General features: G+C 37.7%; 1 protein-coding gene across 1 annotated transcript in view; it reads left to right on the top strand.

The window, feature by feature from the left end:
* SNX27 (sorting nexin 27) overlaps nt 1-25,851 on the top strand; it is an 85,735-nt gene that overhangs the window by 40,883 nt on the left and 19,001 nt on the right. Inside the window, exons 3-7 of the mRNA XM_028502593.2 lie at nt 11,190-11,382; nt 15,960-16,024; nt 17,550-17,654; nt 21,140-21,218; nt 23,867-24,030. Of these exons, the coding sequence (XP_028358394.1) occupies nt 11,190-11,382; nt 15,960-16,024; nt 17,550-17,654; nt 21,140-21,218; nt 23,867-24,030 (606 nt within the window). The remainder of the gene's footprint in view (nt 1-11,189; nt 11,383-15,959; nt 16,025-17,549; nt 17,655-21,139; nt 21,219-23,866; nt 24,031-25,851) is intronic.

Genomic DNA, 25,851 nt, shown 5'->3' with positions numbered 1-25,851 from the left:
CCTAACCTGCAAAGTTTCTTTTCAGAAATCAGCTGGTTTTATGGGAACTCCCCTGTAGGTCACTAACTGCTTTTCTCTTGCTGCTTTTAAGATTCTCTCTTTATCTTTAACCTTTGGCATTTTAATTATGATGTGTCTTGGAGTGGGCTTCTTTGCATCCATCTTGTTTGGGAATCTCTGTGCTTCCTGGACTTGCATGTCTATTTCCTTCTCCAAATTAGGGAGGTTTTCTTTCATTATTCAAAAAGATTTCCAATTTCTTGCTCTTTCTCATCTTATGGCACCCCTGTGATTCAAATGTTGGACCTCTTAAAGTTGTCCCAGAGGCTGCTTGCACTATCATCATTTTTTTGGATTCTTTTTTCTTTTTGTTGCTCTGATTGGTAGGTTTTTGCTTCTTTATGTTCCAAATCATTGATTTGATTCTCTGCATCATCCACTCTACTGTTTCTCTGTAAATTGTTCTTTATTTCAATTAGTGAATCCTTCACTTCTGACTGAATCTTTTTTATACTATTGAGATTATCACTAAGTTTCTTGAGCCTCCTTATAACCATTGTTTTGAAGTCTGCATCTGATAGATTGCTTTTCTTCCATTTTGTTTAGGGTTTTTTCTGGAGTTTTAACCTGTTCTTTCTTTTGGGTTTCATGTTTCTTTGTCTCCTCATTTTGGCAGACTCCTTGTGTTTGTTTCTATGTATTAGGTAGAGCTGCTATGACTCCCTATATTAGCAGCATGTCCTAATATAGTAGGTATTCTGTAGGGTCCAGTGGCACAGCCTCCCCTATCACCCAGCTGTTACTTGAAGTACACCCTTCGTGTGGGCTGAGTACATCTTCATCTTGTAGTTGAGCCTTGATTGCTGTTGGCAGGTCAAATGGAGGGGTTTAACCAGGCCAGTCAGCTGCAAGGACTGGCTGTGTCCTCTGACCACTAACCTCCATTCTCTGTGGAGGATCAGCTGTGCAGGGGCACCATAGTGTGCTGCAACGTGGCCTGTAGCTATCCCCTGGGTGCGCAGGCTCTGGGGTTTCCCAAGTGGTGCATGCCAAGGTCAGTCCCCTGTGTTTTGCCTGGGACCACCCTGCATGAGATATAAAGCAACCTGAGTTGGCTATTACTTGTGCTGAGTTTGGAAAATTCCTAGTCAAAGCCAAGTTGTGAATCTAGGCTGGCTGCTGCTAGTTCCATTCATGGGACCATTTAGCAAAGGGTCATGGCCTGGGGACTTAGTGAGGCTGGCTATTGCTTGTTTGATAGGATTTGGGAGGTTGTGAAGCATGTGTGAAGACCAGCCATTCATATGGAAAAGCCACTGTAAGCCACTGTTAACAGCTTGGGTGGGCCAGAATCTCAGGGCATCTCCAGGGCAAGGCAAATAATGTTAGCCAGTTTGGTGGATTCTCAGATATGACCCTCAGTGGCCAGCTCTGTGGGGGGAGGGTTCAGAAAAGGAACAATGGCTTCTGCCCATCTTTCTGTCTGGGAGAGAGATATCACCTTGATGCCAGACACTCCCTGAGTGCCACTGATGCCTTTCAAGCTGCCTCCCTGGTGCTCGAGCTCAGAGGGAGTGAGTCTGAGTAAGTTTGTGCGTGGGTTCTTTAAGAGGAACTGCTTGGGATTCTAGAAGTTTCTTCTACCAACTCAATCCCTGCTGGGTTTTGCAGCCAGAAGTTGTGGGGTCTTATCTTTTTGGCACTGGAACACTGGGCTGGGGTTCTTGCTTGGGGCTGGGACTTCTCACTCCTGAAATGCCCCTCCTGAAGTTTAATCTACCATTTTGGATGTCAGACCAGCCCATTCCATGTCTTTGTCTCTCCACCAGTCCTGATGGATGTGGTTTCTTCAGTTCCATAGTCGTCAGACTTCCATTCAACTGATTTCTGATGGTTCTGAATGATGGTTGTTTTAAGTTGCAGTTTTTGATGTGGTTGTGTGAGGAGGCGAGCTGTGTTTACCTATGCCACCGTCTTGACAACTACCGTTTATATTTCTTAATCCCTTCATCTTTTTCACCCAGCTTTCCTACTCCGCTTCCATCTGCTACCCCTCACTTTGTCCTCTGAATCTATGAGTCTGTTTCTATTTTGTTCTTAATTTTTCTCATATAAGTGAAATCATATGGCATCTGTTCTTTCTCTTGTCTGACTTATTTTATTTAGTATAATACCCTCTAGGTCCATTCATGTTGCTCCAAATGGTGATATTTTGTTCTTTTTTATGGTCAAATAATACTCCTTTGTACATATATACCACATCTTCTTTATCCACTCATCTGTAGATGGGCACTTGGGTTGCTTCCGTATCTTAACTATTGTAACTAATGCTGAAATGAACATAGAGGTGTGTATGTCTTTCAAAATTAGTGTTTTGAATTTCTTTGTCTATATACCCAGAAGTAATATCATTGGGTTACATAAGGTTGCTCTATTTTTTAATTTGTGAGGAACCTCCATATTGTTTTCCATAGCGGCTGTACCCATTTACAATCCCACCAATGGTATAGGAGGGTTTCCTTTTCTCCACATCCTTACTAACACTTCTTGCTGATTTTAATGATGGCTATTCTGACAGTCATAAGGTGATATCTCATTGTGGATTTAATTTGCATTTCTCTGATGATTAGTGTTATTGAGCATCTTTTCAGATATCTATATTGGCTATCTGTATGTCCTCTTGGGAGGGTAGAGTGTCTATTCAGGTCCTATGCTCATTTTTTAATTAGATTGTTTGTGGGGGTTTTTGGTGTTGAGTAGTATGAGTTCTTTATAAATTTTGGGTATTAACCCCTTATCAAAGGTATCATTAATGAATATCTATCATCTGGCATTCAGTAGGTTCTCTTTTCATTTTGTTAATGGTTTCCTTTGCTGTCAAATATTATTTTGGTTGATGTCCCATTTGTTTATTTTTTCTTTTGTTTCCCTTGCCTGAGGATATATGTCGGTGAAAATATTGCTAAGGGAAATGTCAGAAAGTTTACTGCCTATGTTTTCTTCTAGGAGTTCTATGCTTTTGGGTCTTACATTTAAGCATTTAATCTATTTTGGGTTTATTCTTATATATGGTGTAAAGAGGTGGTATAAGTTTCTTTTTGCATGTACCTGTCCATTTTCTCAACACCTTCCCCCCCAATTTTATGTTCTTGCATCTTTTGTCATGTATAAATTGACCATAATGGGTGTCGTTTTATTTCTATGCTGTTTTGTTTCATGGATGTGCGTATCTGTTTTCATGCCACTAACATGCTGTTTTGATTACTGTAGCCTTGTAGTATAGTGTGATATCAAATAATATGCTACCTCCAACTTTGTTCTTTCTCAAGATTGCTGTGACTGTTGGGGGTGTATTGTGGTTCCACATAAATTTTTGGACTATTTGTTCTAGTTTTGTGAAAAATAGCATTGGTATTTTGATAGGGATTGCATTGAATCTGTAGATTGCTTTGTGTAGTATAGACATTTTAATGATGTTAACTCTTTCTATGCATGAGCACAGTATATGCTTCCCTTTATTTGTATCTATTTCAGTTTCTTTCTTTAGTGTCTTACAGTTTTTCAAGTTCAGGTGTTTTACCTTTTTGGTTAAATTTATTCCTAGGTATTGTATTTTTTATTTTTGATGCAGTTCTGGGATTATTTTCTTAATTTCTCTTTGTGATTCATTGGTTTTTAAAAGTGCAACTGATTTCTAAATACTAATTTTGTATCCTGTTACTTTACTGAATTCAGTTATCATTTTTAGTAGCTTTTTGGTAGACTCCTTAGGGTTCTCTGTATATAATATGTCATCTACAAGTAATGACAGTTTTATTTCCTCCTTTCCAATTTGGATGCCATTTATTTATTAATTCATTTATTTATGTCTGGATGCTGTGGCTAGGACTTCCAAAACTATGTTCAGTAAAAGGAGTAAAACTGGACAACACTGTCTTGTTCTTGATCTTAAGGAAAATGCTTTTAGTTTTTCTCTTGTTGAGCATGTCAGCTGTGTGTCATACATGGCCTTTATTATGTTGAGGTATATTTCCTCCATTCCTACTTTGCTGAGAATTTTTATCATAAATGAATGTTGGATTTTATCAAATGTTTTTTCTTGATCTCTTGATATGATCATATGATTTTGTATCCTCTATTTTGTTTATGTGGTAAATCACATTATTGGTTTGTGGATCTTAAACCAACATTGGATTCCAGGAAGAAATCTCACTTGATCATGGTGTATAATCTTTGTAATGCATTACTTAATTGTGCATGTTAATATTTTGTTGAGGATTTTTATATCTTTGTTCATCAGGGGTATTGGCTTTTAATTTTCTTTGTCTGGTTTTGGAATTGAAAATTGTGGCCTCATAAAATGAGCTTAGGAGCTTTCCCTTCTCTTGAATTTTTTGGAATTCTTTAAGGATAGGTGTTAATTCTTTAAATGTTTGATAAAATTCACCTGTGAAGTCATCTGGTCCAGGACTTTTGTTTGTTAGTTTTTTTATTGCTGGTTTTGTTTTGTTGATAGTAATTGGTCTGTTTAGATTTTTTGTTTCTTCTTGATTCATAATTGAAAGATTGTATGTTTCTAGAAATTTATCCATTTCATCTAGATTGTTCAATTTGTTGGCATACAATTCTTCATAGTATTTTCTTAAAATCCTTTGTATTCCTGTGGTGTCTGTCACTTCTCTTCTTTCATTTCTGATTTTATTTATTAGGGTCCTCTCTTTTTTTCTTGATGAGTCTGTTTTAAGGTTTATCAATCTTGTTTATCTTTTCAAAGAACCAGCTGTTAGTTTCATTGTTTTTATGTTTTTTTTGTTTTGATTCTCATTTAAGGATATGTTTACTGATTTGTGACAGAGAGAGAGCAACGTCAGTTGGTTCCCCCCATATGTACCCCGACCAGGAATTGAACCCACAACCTTTTGGTGTACAGAGCAACACTCCAACAAACTGAGCCATCTGGCCAAGGGTCATTGATTTTTTTGTGTGTATTGTTTTTTAAGACTCTTATTGTGTTTATTTCTGCTGTGATCTTTATTATTTACTTTTTTTCTTCTGACTTAGGGCGTTGTTTGTGTGTTTTGTTTTATTTTTCTAGTTTCTTTAAATGTAAGGTTAGATTGTTTATTTGAGATTTTCTTGTTTCTTGAGGTAGGCCTGTACTTTTGTGAATTTCCCTCTTAGGACTCCTTTCTCTGTGTCCCATAGGTTTGGGGTTGGTATATCTTTATTCTTATTTATCTCAAGGTATCTTTTCATTTCTTCCTTGATCTCATCATTAACACATTCACTGCTTAGTAGCATGTTATTTAGCCTCCATGTGTTTGTGTGTTTTTCAGTATTTTTCTTGTCATTGATTTCTAGTTTTATACCATTGTGCTGTTGGAGAAGATGGTTTATGGGATTTCAGTCTTCCTAAATTTACTGAGATGTGTTTTGTGGCCTAACATCTACTCCATTGCTGCTGTGAGGTGAAATGCTCTAATTATATCAGTTAAATCCATTTGGTCTAATTGTCATTTAAGGCCACTTTCTCCTTTTGATTTTCTGTTACTTTTTCTCTTTACCCAGATCTTTGTATTTGCCCCCTGAATGAGAGGGTTCACTGCTCATTCCCCAGGTATTAAGGCTTTTGCTTAGTAGAAGAGAAGGGTCTAGGGGAAGTGGATGATACATTGTATCTGTTCACTAACAATTGCCAGTCACCTCCCTTACGCCCAGACTACCAATGGAGACTATCTCTACTCTCTTGTCCTGTCCCTAGTCATTCTTGTTAGAACAGACCCATGGAAGAGACATGCAAGTGAGCAGGAACTCTCTTATGTCTGGGGTGGGATTGCTGTTCTTACAGCTTCCCAAGTGCTAAACAGAAGCAGAAGCACCCTGTGATCACTGCTTAATGTCCTTATCTGCTGATTCTCTTGTGTCTGGCACTTCTGAGTCTGTTTCTATTGACTGGCTTTTCTCCTGGTTGCAAGTCAAATTTTTATGCTTCTTTTTTTTTTCATTGGACATTACAGACTATGAATTTATTATTATTGGGTGTTAGGTTTTGTTATGTTCCTTTGAAGAGTGTTTATTTTATTTTGTTCTTTTGCTGGCATGCAGCTAAGTTAATTAGATTACTCTGACCCTTTTGAGGTGTGTTTTTAAGCTCTTTTAGAGTGAGTTTAAAGTAGCTTTTACTATAGAAGTAATTTAGCCCCACTCCTAAAGCATGGCCGTTTTGAATTCTCTTCTGAATACCATGCAGACTCAAGGGAGGCCTCTCTTCTTGCTGGAGGGATGTCAAATGATTCTAGACCCTTTTTGAACAATAGGAATTATCTATTTTACAGTATACCCTGTTAATAGTTCTGTCTTCATATTGTTATTTAGCCAAAGTTCAGGGAAATTCTATGCAGGTTTCTTATGCTTTGTCTCTAGCTCCTTCCTCTTTTGTACTGTGTCCTGTAAATTCTAGCTGCTTTGGCCTTCCCGAACTCCAGTCTCTGCCTTCTCAACTCAGTGAAGTTGCTGAACTCTGATTTGGGGCTCCTGTCTCTGTCACAGTTTAGGAGTTACTTCTAGGTAGAAAGCCTAGGTCATGATAGGGCTCATCTTGTCTCTTTTCTCATGGATCACAGTTTTTTGCTCCCTGTTGTCTGAAAATAGTTGCTTCCTGTATTGTGTTCAATTTTCTTTTTCTTTTTTAAAAGATTTTATTTAGCCCTGGCTGGCGTAGCTCAGTGGATTGAGCGCGGGCTGGGAACCAAAGTGTCCCAGGTTCGATTCCCAGCCAGGGTACATTCCTGGGTTGCAGGCCATAACCCCCAGCAACCACACATTAATATTTCTCTCTCTCTCTCTCCCCCTCCCTTCCCTCTCTAAAAATAAACAAATAAAATCTTAAAAAAAAAAAAAGATTTTATTTATTTATTTTTTTAGAGAGGGAAGGGAGGGAGAAAGAGAAAGAGAAACATCAGTGTGCGGTTGCTGGGGGCCGTGGCCTGCAACCCAGGCATGTGCTCTGACTGGGAATCGAACCTGCGACACTTTGGTTCACAGTCTGCACTCAATCCACTGAGCTACGCCAGCCAGGGCGTGTCCAATTTTCTTGTTGTTTACAGTGAGAAGTTAATTACCAACCACCCAGAAGTTCCCAGATTGCCCTATAAAAGCAGAATATTTTTATTTTTGGGTAATTCAAGTAAAACTTGATTGTAAATATTGTTGGCTTTTGCCCTGGCTGTTATGACTCTGGCTTGACCACCAGCCTGCAAATCAAAAGGCTGCCAGTTCAATTCTTAATCAGGGCACATGCTTGGATTGTGAGCCAGGTCCCCAGCTTGGGGCTTGCAGGAGGCAGTTGGTTGATGTTTCTTCTCCTTTCTTCCTCCCTCCCTCCCTTCCCCTCTTTCTAAAATTAAATAAAAAATTTTAAAAACTCTTGGCTTTGAAGTAATACCAATAGAACTCTACTTCATACTGTATAGAAAAATCAATTTCAGATGGATTAAAGACTTAAGTGACAAAAATTTAAAACCTCTTAGTAAAAAGTATGGGTGAATACCTCTTAGATTCTGGGGATAGCAAAATTAAGACACAGAAGGCATTGCTCATAAAAATATTGATAAATTGGACTCTTGAAATTGAGATACTCTAAAGTGAGAAGACAATTATACCCTAGGAAGAGGTATTCACAATACACACAAATGAAAAAATTATATTGAGAACATATGAAGAGCTCTACAATCAATGAACAAAGCACAAAAACTCAGTATAACAGTAGGCAAAACATATGAATAGGTTTTTTACAGAAGAGGCACATGGACAATAGATACATGATGGAATAATCAACATCAGTAGTAATTAGGGAAATGTAAATTAGGACCACAGTGAGAAATTTTTTTATACCCATTTCACTGACAAAAGTTAAGAGGATCTTTTTAATATTACTTAAAGGAATATAAACTGATACAACTACTTTAGACTACAGTTAGCATTATCTCCTTAGACTAAATATTGTGGAGTTCCAGTCTTAGGTATATAGCTAGGAGAATCTCTTACACATGTACATCAGGACGCTTGTATGCAAATGCCCAGAAGACTTAAAACACAGAAACAACCCAAATGCCTGTCAGTGGAAGAACAGATTTTTAGGAAGCAAAACAATAAAGTGTTATATACAACAGAATAAACCACAAAGATATATGACATTGTGGATGAGACTAATGAAAAAAATAAGTCCCAAGTGGTCTCATTCTGCATGTAACCTATTTATAAAACTAAACTGCCTTTTAAAATTAAAATAAAAAATAAAAACTTACTTTTTTTCTAATTACTTTTGCATTGTATATAAGGAGATTCCCTCTGTGGTTTCAGTGGTACAATTGCTGTAGGTTGGTTACTAGAGGTTTGAGAAAATGAGAACATTATAATATTCAGAATCTACATATGGGAGATTACCATTTAAAAGCCTTAAGAAATCTGTAGGTGCAGGTTAAGGAACTGACAGCAAAACAAGATATCTGACATCTAGGATTTCATTTTTTTTGTGAAGCTCAGATATTACTAGAATTGCTTTCCCTTCAGTGATTTGTGCTCATTGCAAGGATGTATGTTACCGTCTTCTGGCCTTCGTTCTATAAAACTAAGTCATGAGGATAGAGAAATGTCATGGAATGGGTTTTTAACATTTACATATTGAGAAATTTTGAAGTTATTTCAAAGATAAATTTTGCAAATTTGACTTGCAGAATACAGAGGCAAAATTTAGATCACTGATCAGGTAAGTTTTATACTTAGCCGTAATTAATCCCATTTCTCTTAGTGGGGTTTAACTAAGCAAAGAGTATGTCAAAGCAGCTGAAACTTGCTACCCTCAAACAGCTGGCTTCAAGTCTGCACGTTCCAACTTGAAGTTTTATAGGATGTGGTCATTCAGAGAAGAGAATGGCCAGTGATTCTTAAATTCAATGTACTTTTGCAAGCCAGACTAAATTCATCTAATTCCATGTATAAACAAACCAGTCTGAGGATTTAAATTAAGATGGAAATATTCCAGAACCACTGCCTGCCTGTGTATATCTTTAGTTCCTATTTGATTATGTTCCCCTTCAAGTTCAGAGAATGTACTTTTGATAGACATTCTCATTTGTAATGAGACTGTATTTCTCATGGACCATGTATATTCACGATTTTTAGGCGGAGGACCTCAGCGGGGACTAAGTGAATCAGTCTTTTTTTTTTTCCCCTTTTCCTTTTTTTCCAAATGAGCATGTCCAAACCAAGGATATGAATACTAATAGATTTTGGTTAATTTTAAGGGCAAATGAAGAACAAAGCAGTCTCTGTTATGATCTCCTTTTGTATGTTTCTCATTTGCTAAGTACAGTTAATTAAAAAATGGTTTGAGTCTTGTGGAAGCCATGTCTACTTGCACTAAAGTATTACTGAACTTTCAAGCAGGCATCCTATTTATATTTGTTTCCTTTGACTTCAAATTTAAATGGGGGGTGGGATAAGAGACTCTTTGATGTTACTCTTTTCACCTTATGAAGAAACTGTAAGTTGAATCAATTTTTAGGGCTTCTTATTGAAATTGTCACAAAGGCCTCTCACGTTGTAGGGTTCTTTCTATTATGAACTGTTTTACTGGACTTGAGATTACTCAAGTGATTACCATTGAGGAAATGCACCCTGTGCATTATCAAAGACCTACTGTACTCTATCTTGGAAAAAGACATTGGAGAGTATCTTTGAACCAGTAGTTTCATCAGGTAGTCTTACCTACCTCCCTTCCTTGTGTGAGGCACTCAGGCTGATTTTATAATGCCAGTAGGGTTGTGGACTTGCTTTTTAAGCAAAGGAATGGTGATGTTATTGAGAAATTTGGAAAGTTTAGTTTGAGAACTAAGTATACAAGATCAGATTGACTTAATGAGACTTCTTGAGATTACCTGCCTTTAGGAGAGAGCAGTGATGTCAATATTTGGTGATATGTGTCATCCATTACAATGAGTTACAAATTTGCATGATAATCGTAGGAAGAAAACTCAGTGATCAGGATCATACACATCTCTGGAGCCTGTTTGATAGTCTAAGGCTTTGCTTTTAATTGGGGGAGGGATTAGAGGAGGAGAGTTGTGAGAGAGGAGATTTGAATGAGTAAATTATTTTATTTTTGCATTTAATTCATACCTCCTAAGTCACAGAAGCATGGAAAGTTCTCCTTGAACTTGAAGCAAAGGCTTTGGTATATATGTTCTCAGTGATTAACTCTTGATTATATAAATAGATGACCTGTTCTTGAATACATTTAAAACTCTGAATGATTTTTGCTAAACCCATCTCTGCATTATTTGATATGTTCTGAGAATACAAAGTAACTTGGATTATTTGATGTTTTTCAGTTATGCATTCCACCTCTTTTCTTTATAAGGCCACATACTCAGTTGCACATGCACATACTCATTTCTTCATCAGATATTTGCTGAGCGCTTACTACGTGCCAGGTCCTGTTCTAGAAGCTTGGCATGCCCCTGTCAACAATAGATAAACATTTTTACCTATCTCTTCATGACAATGGTAACTTTATTGTTATGAGGAGATTCTTCTAGTACATTTATTCTTTAATTTCTTGTTAACCCTGTTTTATTGATGGAAGGGAGAAGAGCAAAACTAGGGTGACCTGACTTCAGGAAAGGAGTTTTTACAAAAATCCATCTGATAACAAAAATCACTATTGCTTATATCATCTGCAGATATTTTCTTTGGAAGTTTGGACTACACACAAATATCAATGACATTGCTTTAAAATTAACCCTAGCTTTTTATATCTCTCCAAATTTGTGTGCTTGTTCATTCCCTATATTCACCACATTGGCTTTGAATGACTTTTAGCTTTCTGAAAATAAAATCTACCTTTAAAAGCTGATAATTGCCTTTGAAGATGTTTAAAACTGTATGTTGGGGGTAAGTTTAATAGCAAAAATAAGATTGTGGTCTCTTTTAAGGGAGTAGCCGTCTTTTGTGTAATTGCTGGCGTGTCTATTAAAAATAAGTCTTAATTTTACAGTAACCTTGAACATATTCTCTATTAGGGGTATAGCAGCATATACCTCACCAATATCAATCTGAATCTGACTTTTGATGATTTTGTGATTTAATTTGTAGTAAATAGGCGTTTTTTTGTTCTTTGCCCTCACCAGGTATACAATGTTTACATGGCAGGGAGGCAGCTGTGTTCTAAGCGGTACCGGGAGTTTGCCATCCTACACCAGAACCTGAAGAGAGAGTTTGCCAACTTTACATTTCCCCGACTTCCAGGGAAGTGGCCATTCTCTTTGTCAGAACAGCAATTAGATGCCCGCCGGCGAGGGTTGGAAGAATATCTAGAAAAAGGTAAACCGGCCTATTGTGTTGTCTTGAGTAGACATAGGGTCTAGGTTTATGTTGCAACTCTTAAACTGCATAGCAAAGTTTCCTGAAATGCAGTAGTGAAAGTAAGTCAGATTTCTGACCATAGGTGTTGAGTGGTCTGAGCTTTGAAGCCAGGACTGAAATGTCTAGTACAGTGATTAATAGCCTATTGTCTTGACTCACTGAGCACATAACAACTATAGAAAAATGATCATTAGTTTTTGATCTATTAAGGACCTTTATTTATAGTGTTATATTATTTTCCAGCAAACACATTATTACAGACTGACTCATCAACATGCTGAACTGATTTGGGAAATAAGTGATTCACTGGCATATCCTACTTGAAAATTCCTTATTCCTTTTGCCATGTTTCCATAGATTGGTTTATTGAGTTGTAGGTAATCTAAAGTCCCTTTGTTCTATGCAGGTTATAGGTAGAAGTATTTGAACTTACATGTTATTTCAGGACTTGCAAACAATACATAAGGAATCTGTGGATATGGATGCTGAAACATTTGTTTATCTAGACAGTTGGGTGAAATAACAGAATGTTTTAAATAAGATAGTTCATTTTGTAGCTCAGAGAAGAGACCTTGTCCCACTACATTATCGAGTTAACATGCTTTGCTATCTGTGCAGTTGGCTTTTCTTTTTTTTTATTTAAAAAAATTTTTTAAAGATTTTATTTATTTATTTTTTAAGGAGGGAAGGGTGGTGGGGGAGAGAGAGAGAGAAACATCAATGTGCAGTTGCTGGGGGTTATGGCCTGCAACCCAGGAATGTACCCTGGCTGGGAATTGAACCTGGGACACTTTGGTTCCCAGCCCGCACTCAATCCACTGAGCTACGCCAGCCAGGGCTGCAGTTGGCTTTTCTTTAAAATACTAATTTAATAGAATGATGGTCTTATGTGGTATTTAATAATTCTGTGTCCTTATGTAAGGACTAATTGACCTAGTTGAATTTTTTTTTAACTTTGGTAGAGATTTTTATCCCTGAAGAAAAATTACTTCCCCCATAGAAATAGTGAGACTTCTCCATTTGTTTTTAGCTTTTTTCTAACCTGGAATGGATTCTAAACATAGCCCTTGGGAAATAAGAAATGTTATATATTTTTAAAATAAAATGATGTAAAATCATCAGTGTAATTTGTCATCCTCATGAGAGTATCAGGAAATTAACTTTCTTAGATTTAAACAATTAACTACCTGCTTGCCTGCTTTCCTTGTTCCTTCCCTCCTTTCTTTTTGTTGTTGTTGTTGTTGTTTTGCAGTTCAGATTGATGAGGTGAGGAAATCTGCTCCGCTTAATACTTAAATTACCTACCCATTTACCCTCAAGTGGCTTTAAATGTTTATAGTTCCGTGCATCTGGTCAAGATAGAGGCATAGGTAAACATGGCTCACCTCCTCCCGAAACGACATAGTTGTAATCAAAACTACAACTAAAATGTAAAACAACCACCACCCAGAACCATCAGAAATCGAATCGAATGGAAGTCAGACAGCTACGCAATTAAGGAAACCACACCCATTCAGTCTGGTAGGAGGGGCGGAGAGGCAGAATGGGCTGGTTCCACATCCACGTGGATAAAAATTTGGGATGGTATCCCAGGAGCAAGGAGTTGCAACCCACACCAGGCCCCCCAGTCCAGAGTTCCACCTCCAGGAAAAAAAGTCTCCACAACTTCTGGCTGCAAAAAAAGAGCGGTGAGGGAATCGGTAGAAGAAGGTTCTGGAGTCCCAAGAAGTCCCCCTTAAAGTACCCACACATAGACTTACTCATACTCACTCCTCTGAGCTACAGCACCAGAGTAGCAGCATGAGAGGCACCAGCAGCATAGAGGGAGGAAGTGAAGTGTCTGGCCTCAAGGAGAAGCTGGGGGACAGCTTTGGCCCAGACAGAAAGGTGGTCAGAGGCCATTGTCCCTTTTCTGAGTCCTTCCCCCACAGAGCCACAGAGCCAGCAGTTGGGTGCCATATCTGAGACTCCATCAACCTGGCTAACATTGTTTGCCCAACCCTAGAGATTCCCTGATACTCCATCTCACCCAATTTATGGGCCTAAACAAACTGTTAACCATGACTTTTCCATATGAATGGTTGGTCTTGGCTCATGTTTCACAATTTGCTATCTTGTCAAACAAGCAACATCCAGAGTCAGTAAACCCCCAGGCCCTATAGGTCTTGCTAAGTGGCCCCAGGCCTGATACTAAGAGCAGCCAGCCTAGATGCACAGCTTGGCCTCACCTGGAAATATCCAGCTCAGGACAAGTAGCAGCCATCTCAGATTGCTTTATAGCTCATGCAGGGTGGCCCTGGGGAGAACATGAGTGGGGGCTGAGCTTGGCCTACACCACACGGGTAACTCCAGAGCCTGCCCATCCAGTAGACAGCTACAGATCACATTGGAGCACCACCACCGCACTCCTGTACAGCTGATCTTTCATAGACAGCAGAGGTTGGTGGTTAGTGGTCATAGCCAATCCTCACTCACAGCTGACTGGCCTGAGTAGATCCCTCCCATTGACCTGCCAATAGCAGTCAAGGCTCAACTACAAGAGGAGGGTGTACTCAAGCCCACACAAAAGGGCACACCTCGAGGATGCACCTTAGGTGATAGGAGAAGCTGTGCTACTGCATCCTACAGGACACCTACTACATTAGGCCACACTACCAAGGCAGGGAGTCATAGCAGCTCTACCTAATACTCAGAAACAAACCCAGAAAGGCAGCCACAATGAGGAGACAAGCAAACATGGCACAAATGAAAGAACAGATCAGAACTCTAGAAAAAGAACTAAACAAAATGGAAATGAGCAATTCATCAGATTCTATTAATTGCAGAGTTCAAAAAAGTGGTTATAAGGATGCTCAAGGAACTTAGTGAGGACCTCAACAGCATAAAAAATTCCAATCAGGAACAAAGATACACTAATTGAAATAAAATACAATATACAGAGAAACAAGAATAGAATAGATGAAGCTGGGAATCAAATCAATGATTTGGAACATAAGCAAAAAACAACCAATCAAAACAACAAGAAGGAAAAAGAATCCAAAATAAATGAGGATAGTGTAAGCAGCCTCTGGGACAACTTCAAGCATTCCAACATTTGTATCATAGGGGTACCAGAAGGCAAAGAGAAAGAGCAAGAAATTGGAACTCTATTTGAAAAAATAATGAAAGAAAACTTCCCTAACTTGGTAAAGGAAACAGACATGTTAAGTCCAGGAAGCACAGAGATTCCCAAACAAGATGGATACAAACAGGCCCACTCCAAGACACATCATAATTAAAATGCCACAGATTAAAGATAAAGAGAGAATCTTAAAGCAGCAAGAGAAAAGCAGTTAGTGACCTACAGGGGAGTTCCCATAAGACTGTCAGCTGATTTCTGAAAAGAAACTTTGCAGGCTAGAAGGGATTGGCAAGAAATATTCCAAGTCATGAAAAGCGGGGACCTACAGCCAAGATTGTTCTACCCAGCAAAGCTACCATTTAGAATCGAAGGGCAGATAAAGAACTTCCCAGAGAAGGAAAAACTAAGGGAGTTCATCATCACCAAACCATTATTATATGAAATGTTAAAGGGACTTATGTAAGAAAAAGATCAAAACTATAAACAATAAAGTGGCAGTAAATACATATCTCTCAATAATTGAATCTAAAAAACTAAACAAGAACAGAGACAGAATCATGGATAAAGAGAGCATTTTGATGGTTGCTGGATGGGAGGGGTATGGGAGAATGGGTAGAAGAGGTGAGGGGATTAAGAAGTACAAATAGGTAGTTACAGAAGAACCACAGGGATGTAAAGTACAGTATAGGAAATGGAGGACCCAGAGAACTTATATGTATGACCCATGGACATGAACAATAGTGAGGATTGCCTGAGGTAGTAGGGAATACAGGGTGGAAGGGGGGTGGCAAAGGGAGAAAAAAATGGGACAACTGTAATAGCATAATAAAAAATATATAATTTAAAAAATACACAAATCTGGAATGAAATCTGGAAAGATGCATGCAGAATAGTAGTAGTTATTTGAGTATGACCAAATTAATTTTTTTTCCTTGTTAACGTTTTGCTGTATTTTGCAGATAGTCTACAATGAACTTTTATTACTTTGATAAAAAAATGTCTGTGGTCTGGCTGGCCTGTTTCTAGGCCAAGTAGATATTTTTCCTCTTGTATTTCAGTTTTGTGTTTGGTTTATTTCTAATTGACCTTACCCATGCCCTGTTGTATAGCTTGTTAATAGTTTGCACAAGACGACAAAGTTTTACTGAATTTTTATTCCTCCTTTTTTGGGTGATTTCCTTTGGCTATATTTAATATTTTCTGCAAGCTATATTTTTATACATTCTGTTATTCCTCCATTTTAGTTTATATTTATAGGAATATTTGTCGTGTCTTAAAATATCATATGTTAGGTATGATATACTACCTCAGCATTGCCTGGTACTAATGATTTACTCTTAAACCTTGATATGTACTTGACATTATATACTTGTTTTTAGAGCTTCATGCCAGATTCTATTTTTGTTTTGTACAGTATGCTCAATACGAGTCATTGGTGAGAGTGACATCATGCAAGAATTCCTGTCGGAATCAGACGAGGTAAGTGGCTCATTCTGGTGGAGAATAAATTAAAGATATCAATTATAGCAAATGTCTGTTTTTCAACTTCCTTTTTTTATATGCCTTGCTTATCCCTCAAGACCTAGTGCTTTGTCCACCTTCTCTTTGAAGCCTTCCCTGTTATTAAAGTCATTGATATTTCATTCCACCAAGAACTTTTGCAGTCAGTACCATATGGTTATCACCTTGCTGCTATCTCATTCTCTGATGTTTATACATATTACCAGATTATTACTTTATAGTTTTAGTTTGAGCTACCTGTAGGTAAGAGCTAAATAATTTTTTAACTTTATTGAGGTATAATTGACAGTTAGGAATTGTATATATTTGAGGTGTACAACTTAATAATTTGATATATGTGTACATTATGGTGATCACCACAATCATGCTAATTAACATATTTATCGTGTGGTTACCCCTCCTTTTCCTCTCCTTTTCCTTCCTTCTTTCCTTCCTTTCCTTTTCCTTCTTTCCTTTCTTCCTTCCTTCTCTAGGGTAACACTTAAGATCTACCCTTTTTTCAGTATACAGTATAGTATCATTAACTGTGGTCAGCATGCTGTGCATGAGATCTCCAGAGCAAGAACTAAGTCTTGATCATCTTTATATTCCCAGTGCCTTATCACAATGTCAGGGGTATTGTAGGTGCTTAATAAACTAATAAATATTACCAGATAGAAAAGTGAATATGTGATGCTTCTATACTAGTGTGTTATCCACAGATTATTTTGTATGAATATGACTTCTCACAACTAGATTATAACTTGATTGTAGACAAGGGCCTTAACAAAATAATGCTTAGGGTGGTTTTAGGAAAAGAATAGTATTTTTTAATGGTAAATGTTGATGGTGACCTGTTCTTACATAACTGTTCGTCTCTAATAAAAATTACAAAGTCAAAAAATCTGTTAAAGGAATGTGTTAATCATCAAAAGCAATGAAAAAGGATTTCTTTTGAATTAAGGAGGATAAAAATTGTTTACTCTTTGCTACAAAAAATTGGGCATCAGACTAACTCTTATTCGTAAGTATCATCCATTTTCCTTTCAAAGGTGTCATGATTATCTCAGGAATCAGAAAAGAATCTAGGGTACTACCTGCGCCAATCTAACATGCCTAACCATAACATGAACTCAGTGGATATTGGTTGAAACTGGTCTTTTCACTTGTCTTTTCTTATTTGTGAGCTCTTAATGTTTGAAAATAGGCCAAAAATCTCATCTGTGTTTGATCTAGACTGTTTCACACATTTCCCCTTGTAAAATGTGAACATTTTGACTTCAACATATTTCTTTCCTCCTTGTTCAAAAGATTAACTTCTGCTGTACCCTAAAGTCAGCTTAATGACTTGTAAATGTATTAACTTATAAGGTATCTTTTCTCTCATTTTCATTAGAATTCACTTTCTTTCTATCCCATCTTTAGGTTGTTGTTTAGCTAGTGTGTTACTAGGAGAATGAAGAATACTGAGTCATAAATCTTTCTCTGTGTCTTTTCTCCCTAGAACTACAATGGTGTGTCTGACGTAGAGCTCAGAGTAGCTTTACCAGATGGAACAACAGTTACAGTCAGGGTTAAAAAGAACAGTACTACAGACCAAGTATATCAGGTAAGGTAAACTTGAACAAGTAGACTCGACATTGCATGGTTCAAAGCTAAGGAGGATAGATTAAATGAGTTATACATAAAAAGTGCTTGGAGTATCTGGCACATAAGTTTATTAAATGTTAACTACTATTGTTGGTGTTATTATTGTTAATGTAAAATTACTTTGTCCTCCTTTAAAGAAGATACAATATATATCCTAGGTAGTAGTGGTTCTTTTCTTTTTTTAAAGTATTTTTTATTGATTATGCTATTAGTTTTCCCAATTTTTCCCCTTTATCTGCCCTCCGCCCTGCTCCCCAACATTCCCCCCACTTAGTTCATGTCCATGGGTTGTAAATATAAGTTCTTTGAATTCTCTGTTTCCTATACCATTTTTTATCTCTCCCTGTCTATTTTATGCCTACTAATTATGCTTCTTCTTCCCTGTACCTTCCTCCCTGCCACTGAAACCCCTCCATGTGGTGTCCATTTCTCTGATTCTGTTCCTGTTTTAAATGTTTGCTTAGTTTTTGTTTTGTTTTTTGTTGGTTTTCTTTTCTTTTAGGTTCATTTGTTGATAGTTGTGACTTTGTAGTCATTGTATTGTTTAGATTTTTTATCTTTTTCTTAGTTGACTCCCTTTACCATTTCATATAATAATGGCTTGGTGATGATGAACTCCTTTAACTTGACCTTATCTGGAAAGCACTTTATCTCCCCTTCTATCCTAAATGAAAGCTTTGCTTGATACAGTAATCTTGGATGTAGGTCCTTGCCTTTCATTACTTCAGATACTTCTTCCCAGCCCCTTCTTGCCTGCAAGGTTTCTTTTGAGAAATCAGCTGATAGCCTTATGGGAACTCCTTATAGGTAGCTGTCTCCTTTTCTCTTGCTGCTTTTAAGATTCTCTCCTTATCTTTAATCTTGGGTAATGTAATTATGATGTGCCTTTGTGTGTTCCTCCTTGGGTCCAACTTCTTTGGGACTCTCTGAGCTTCCCGGACTTCCTGGAAGTCTCTTTCCTTTACCAGATTGGGTAAGTTCTCCTTCATTATGTTTTCAAATAAGTTTTCAATTTCTTGCTGCTGTTCTTCTTCTGGCACCTCTATAATTCAGATATTGGAACGTTTCAGGTTGTCCCAGAGGTTTCTAAGACTCTCTTCACTTTTTTGAATTCTTGTTTCTTCATTCTGTTCCATTTAGATGCTTATTTTTCCCTCCTGTTCCAAATTGTTGCTTTGAGTCCTGGTTTCCTTCCTGTTGCTGTTGGTTCTCTGAATATTTTGCTTTATTTCATTTTGGGTATCTTTCATTTGTTTCTTCATTTTTTGACCAAGCTCAACCAGTTCTGTGAGCATTTTGATTACCAGGGCTTTAAATTCTCTATCAGATAGGTTGGCTATCCCCTCATCATTTAGCTCTGTTTCTGAAGTTTTGCTTTGTTCTCTCATTTGGGTCATATTTCTTTGTCCTGGTGCACCTGTTAAGTTGTAAGGAGACAGGGCCTTAGTTATTCACCGGAGCAGGGCAACCCTCTTTGATGCACTGCGGTGCTGCCTGTGTGGGAGAGGCCAGAGGGGGGGAACAGTGCAGCTCGCTGCTCGTCTCTAGCCCACTTTCCAATGAAGTCTCGTGTGAGACTGGGAGTTTCTCCCACCGCAGCAACCATCATAGTCCACAGTCAACTCTTAGTCTCAGTTTTGCCTTCAGCCAGCCCCACGCTCATGGTCTGCCATCTTGCCGCGGTTTTTCTGATCCGGCCCTATCCGCCTCACTGTGGGTTCTTACTGGTCTGGTTGTTCTGGTTGACTTTTTCTTTGATTCCTTGGTTGTTGGAGTTCCATGCAGTTTGATTTTCTGGCATTTCTGGTTATTTATTGATTTTGGATTGGTGGTTATCCTCCTTTTGGTTGTGCAAGGAAACAAAGGGGTTTCTACCTACACCTTCATCTTGACCAGAATTCCTCAGTGGTAGTGATTCTGATTAACCCCGCACCACTTTTAATTGTAAAATACTTTTTAACATACATGAAAACTGAACAGAACAATAAACCTCTATCTGTTCATCATTCACTTAATAGTCATGAAGATTTTTCTGCATTTGTATGATATATTCTTTTTCTCCCTTTATTTAAATATTTTAAAGCAAATTTCATGTTATTGGACCTGTGTGTATTTCAGTATACATCTCTAAAAAATACAGACATTCTTCTTACATAACCACAAAGCCATTATCAAACCTACAAAATTAACATTACTTCCTTGGTATTAACTAATGATAAACTGACAGTCAAATTTTCCCAATTATCAAAAAATAAATTTTTATTGTTGGCTGATTACAATCTGGATCTAAATAAGGTCTTTATATCATACTTGGTTTTTATGTTTGTTTTAGAATAGAGCAGTCTCTCTTCCCTTCCCCAGCTTTCTTTTCCATGTCATTGTTTTATTGCAGAAATTGGGTCTGTGTCCTGTGGAATGTCCCACATTCTAAATTTTATCTGTTTGTTTCTTCTACCTACTTGTGTCATTTAGTGTGTCTTTCTGTTTCCTTATCATTTAAAAAATTCTTTTTATTTTTAATCCCCACCTGAGGATATGTTTACTGGTTTCAGAAAGAGAGGAAGGTGGGGGGAGAGAGAGAAAAACATACATCGATTGGTTGTTTCCCTTATGAGCCCTGACAGGGGATCGAACCCTCAACCTCAGTATGCTCCCTGACCGGCATTCAAACCCAAAACCTTTTGGTGTACGGGATGACGTTCCAACCAACTGAGCCACCTGTCCAGGATTGCCTCCTTATATTTTTTTTTTAATGGAATTTTTCTCTGGAGGTTTGATTCATTTTGAGTTCAGCTATTTTGATAATTGGTACTGTATACTTCATATTGCTTCTCACCAGGAGATATATAATATCTGGTTTTCCATTTAATGATTAATCAGTAGAATAATTTGTGAAGTGTGAACAAAATTGATACAGTATTTTAACCTCAAGAACCAGAGCTACAGATCTTGTACACATTAACAGCCTGTATTAAATGTAGGCTGAATGCTCAACCCTGGATATTTAAGAATTTATTTTTTTCTTAAGACCTGTTCTTATCTAGCACTTTTGTAAGTACTGTTAAAGACCCTTGTGGGCTGAAGTTATATTTCAGAGAGGAATGCTGATATTTAAGGAGATACTATTATCTGCTTGAATTGGAGGGGAAAGACTCATACTTAGAGATCATAGTTGTTTGGATCAAATACAGGGTTTGCTTTCTTTTCCATTTAATTTTATACATATGTATGTATGTGTGCATGTATACAGACATGCAAAAAAGAATAGCTATGGACCATAAGTTTAGTTTATGTGAAACCAAGATGGCAAAACCCTCTCTTTCCCTTTCCTGGGAAAGGGAAAAACTGTGCATACATCAGTTTTTTCCCACAGCATTGTCTGATTTAGTTTTTTGTTTGTTTGTTTGTTTGTTTTTTAACTAATTTATCCTGTTTACACTTCAGGCTATTGCAGCAAAGGTGGGCATGGACAGTACGACAGTGAATTACTTTGCCTTATTTGAAGTGATCAATCATTCCTTTGGTAAGTGCCAGTGGCTAATATTAAGTTTTGGGGGTATTTTATTCTAATACTGTCAGACTGAAGCTCCCAGAAGCTGTCAGACTGAAACTATTAATATTTGCTTGGAGAAGAAGAGCTTGCAGACTAGGGGGATTCTCATTAGTACAGTCTACAACAAGCAGACCAGGCAAATCCCATTCAGTCCAAGTCTGGTTGTCTGGTCACTGTTGATCCTTTTTCCTCTTTTGTCAGTACAAGTTACTTGCACCTGTGCTGAAGCAGATACTTTCATGAGGTTCTTTTAAATCAGAGGTTCAAAATTAATATATTCCAGTGAAAACAGCCTTTAAAAGAGGGGATGTTCTATTTAGCAACAATTTGTTTTACAATAGTATACTTTATGCTTTTTGTAAGTTTTTAAGAATAGCTTTCTGTTTTCAGGAGTTAGAGATAAATTTCTTGAAAGCCATTGCTTGAATGCATATCTTTAAGTTCTTTGTAAACAGATATCCTCTTCCTAGGAAATTTTATTGCATCATGACAGGAAGCTTGTCTTGTATATTATTTTGTACAAGCTAGGCATTGTTGGTCACACTGGTTGCATTGAGACCACAAAGGGGAGGAAGTCTGAGTGCTTGCTCTGAATGACAGATTTCCTGTAGTTTATTTCCTACCATTTATGGGTCTTTTCTACATCATATATGTATGTACGTACACATGGGGGGCTCTGTCCCACAAAGCTTCCCTGGCCGCCGCAGATGAGAATAAGTCTGCCAAGACATGATCTGCTTGGGAAGAAAAGGCTGACCAGTGTCTCAGAGGGGAAAGCCCTTGAGCCTCTCTCTCAATGGGCTTTTATTGGGTTTAGTTTGCATAGGAATACAGAGCATATACATAAGGCGCATCAGTCATTGTCAGGCAGTAATGATCAAGGAATAGATAACATTCAAAGAACTATAAGGGTTTATTCTGGGTCAGGGTCAATTAGAGTGACACCAAGGGGCTATAAAACTTTGGGAAACAAACTCATTTTATGCTTGGATCCTTAACATTTAAATTGAGGGCATTCTTAGCAAAGCAGGTTTCACAATATTTTATGCATTCTTTCTTAGGCCTGATCACCCTGGGAACTGCCTGTTCCAGCACAGGGCCACACCTGCCTCTGGCATTGTTTTAGGCTTAAGTCAGGGAAGTAAGGCAGCCAAGAGATTAGGAGACCTCTTACAGATAGAATGAGGACTCAGGCTATAACAAAGTGTTGTCACCCCTTCTCTAAAGTCCCCTACGTCCTTTCCTGATGGCTCCTTCAAGACTGTGCCTGTCTTAGGTTGTGCCTCCCTTGAGGAATCTTACCTGTCATTGACTATCTGGCCATCCTCCAGGGGCCAAGCAGGGGAATATGAAAGAGGGATAAGTTTTTCTTTCCTTAGTGGCTTATGTCAGTAAGGCCTTTTTACTCAGCCTTAGCCATGGGGGCGTATAGCTTCTGAATTCAGGCAGTGGTTCCCAACACATACACACAGGACTAAGGTCAGAAATGGCATCCCCAAAAAGGGAAGAGACTTGGTCAACTTGGTCGACTTGGGTTGTCTTGCTGTCCCAGGTCCATGTAGGACAACTTGATTCCCCCCAAAGGAGCCATGTTCCTATTCTGTATCTTCCGAACTCTGCAGTCTAACTAGGCAGAGAAAAATGTTACAAAGGATTGCTAGGGAACCATGACACGGATTCTAATCTTATCCTTTTCTAAGCTTTAGTTAATAAATAAAATAGGAAATTAAATCTGTCTTTTGTAGTGTTAAAGCCAGTGAACATGAAGAGGAAAAAAAAACCTGAGCCTTTCCAAAGAAAAGCAATATAGAAATTAAAAGTGGCTGTGTTTTATTCTGCATCTGCATTGTTAGAGAGAAGTACTTTTATTCAGAAGATACTTTTCACTTTGATGAATGTCTCAGAGTTGGGGAGTGGGGTGGGGAGAGCCTTTCAGCTCTTACCAATAAAAGCAGTTCATTGAGAATTGCCACATGAGAGACTCTGAATGCACCACAGCTGAGTAAGAGGAGATGCTTGCTTTAAAAATATTCAGTGGAGCCCTAGCTGGGTGGTTCAGTTGCTGGGAGTGTCGTCCGGTACACCAAAAGGTTGTGGGTTCAATTCCCAGTCTATGGGAGGCAACCAATTAATGTTTCTCTCTCATGTCAGTGTCTGTCTGTCTGTTGCTTCCCTGCCCCGCTTTTCCCTTCTTCTCTCTAAAAGAAAAATCTATAAACATGTCCTTGGGTGAGAATTTTTTTAAAAAGATGTTCAGTGGACATCACTGTAATTTAACAGATAATGGATCAGATATTTTAATTAACTTTGTAGTAGTTAAAGCTACTAAAGTCTCTGCAGTATCAGCATGAACCTGAATGGTATGTCATTCAGGTGATAGAGTTCAGTCAGTTTGAAGATGGCTGGCCACAAGTCATAGTTAGAAGGGATAGATTTGACTAGACAAATGGTGATTTTGATCCTAAGGCAGAGCTCCGTGATGGACCTAAACTGATGTTCTGGTTAATGATAATCTGTCATTCTTCACCTGCCTGTTTATACTTTATCCGCAGTTTATACTAGGGAAATTCCTTGTATATTTTTTCACTCTAGCTTTCTTTGTTTTATCTTCTCTTTAGTACGTAAGCTGGCACCTAATGAATTTCCTCATAAACTCTACGTCCAGAATTACACATCAGCTGTGCCAGGCACCTGCCTGACCATTCGAAAGTGGCTTTTTACGACAGAAGAAGAAATCCTCTTAAATGACAATGACCTTGCTGTTACCTACTTCTTTCATCAGGTGGGTGAATTTATCCTGGAAAGGCCTGACTTTTTTTTTTCTTGTTATATGGAGTGGGTAATTTGCCAGTTTACTGTGAGTCCTTGGGTAACCTGCTTTGCCTCTTGGATCTTAGCTAAATTTGTAAAATCTCATTTTGCAGCAGATATATATGTTTAAGAAGTGAAGATATCCTGAAGATATTTATTTATTTATTGTAACAACAGAAAATGAGCATTGTGGCTGTATACCATGTCAAATATTTTTTTATCAAAATGTAAATGTATAGAGTTTAAGGCATCAAATAGTTAGTTCTACACAGGTTATTATGAAAAATGATCTTTGTTCCCACTTAGCTTTATCTCTCAACAAAGACAATTGCTTTTCATCTCTTTTAGCTTTGTTTTTGTTTTGTGTTTTGTTTTTGTTGTGTTTTGTTTTGTTTTATATTTACCTCCATGTCTGCTATAACTTGACTATCTTGTTCCGATTTGATTTTTCAGATTCAGGCAGTATCTCCGCATTTCCAACTGAAAGATGAGGCTCTAGCTCCACTTCATCCCCCTTCTCTCTAATACCATATCTTTTTTGTCTCTCCCATCTTCCTAATACAGGCTAAATGATGATATTTGTTAGATCACTACTCGGTGTTTATGTTGTTATGACTCTGTAACTAACGAATATATAGCAGAGTCTCGTGTTGTTGGAATGGGGGCCAGAATATCTGGGTTGAGTACAGGCTCTGCATAGGGTATATTCTCAGCATAGCTTTTCTGAGATCTGTTTTCTGGTCATGTAAGTGGAATCATACAGTATTTATCTTCTTGTGACTGGCTTATTTTACTTAGTAGAATCTCCTCAAGGCTCATCATGTTACAACAAAAGACTGGATTTCATTCCTTTTTAAAAGCAAAATAATATTTCATTATATGTGTGTGTCTCACTTTGTTTACCTAGTCATCTGTGGCTGGACATTGGCTTTTCCCCCTACCTCTTGGCTATTATAAATGATGCTATTATGAACATGGTGTGTGTCAGTATCTCTTCAAATCCTGCTTTGAATATACCCAGAATTGGGATTGCTGTCATGTAATTCTATTTACAATCTTTGAGGAACTGCCGTGCTGTTTTCCATGTGCAGCTGCACTGCTGTGCATTCCCAACAGGGCAGGAGGGTTCAGGTGATTTTTTTTGCTTGATTGAGTAAACAGTTGTGCCATTTGGAAAATAACATTAAATTTTTCTCTTCACTTAATTTTAGTTATTTTTTGTATCATATTTTGATGGTGGGTAATTTGCCAATGTATTTCATCAGTTCCAAGATGCCATCAATAGTAAGATGCACTATTATTTTATGTGCTGTTAAGAAAGAGAAAAGAGCTACCAGTTAAACTGACATACCATTGATTTTAGAAAAGATAAAATATGAAAAAATATGTACCCTAGAGTTGATGAAATTAACAGATGATAATGATGATAATGAGCCTTTACCTTAAAGAATTCATAAGATTGAAATTCATGGTAGGAAGTATTTAAATTCTGGCTAAACCTGGCAGAGTGAATACATATTTAGGCTGCTCCTTCTTGAAGACTTGCTAAATTAATAGTAATAGAATTTCATAGGCATAAACCTATAAAGACAGAGAACAGGAAAGGAGACAGCAGCTGAGAACTGTCAACAGTTTTTACAAAATGAGTGCAGAGAGGAGTTTGGTGTTTGGCTATTATGTAAGAGTCAGAGAGACTCACATGGAAAGTTACACACAAAAACAGCAGGCAGTTAACATCAGAGAAAACTATATGTATAAGAAGGGAAGTCATAGGCCAGTACATGACTTAGTT

This window comes from Phyllostomus discolor, chromosome 14, assembly GCF_004126475.2.
Source record: "Phyllostomus discolor isolate MPI-MPIP mPhyDis1 chromosome 14, mPhyDis1.pri.v3, whole genome shotgun sequence".
Classification (NCBI taxonomy): domain Eukaryota; kingdom Metazoa; phylum Chordata; class Mammalia; order Chiroptera; family Phyllostomidae; genus Phyllostomus; species Phyllostomus discolor.
Note: the sequence above shows the minus strand (reverse complement) of the source record. Positions and strands in the feature narration are given on the sequence as shown.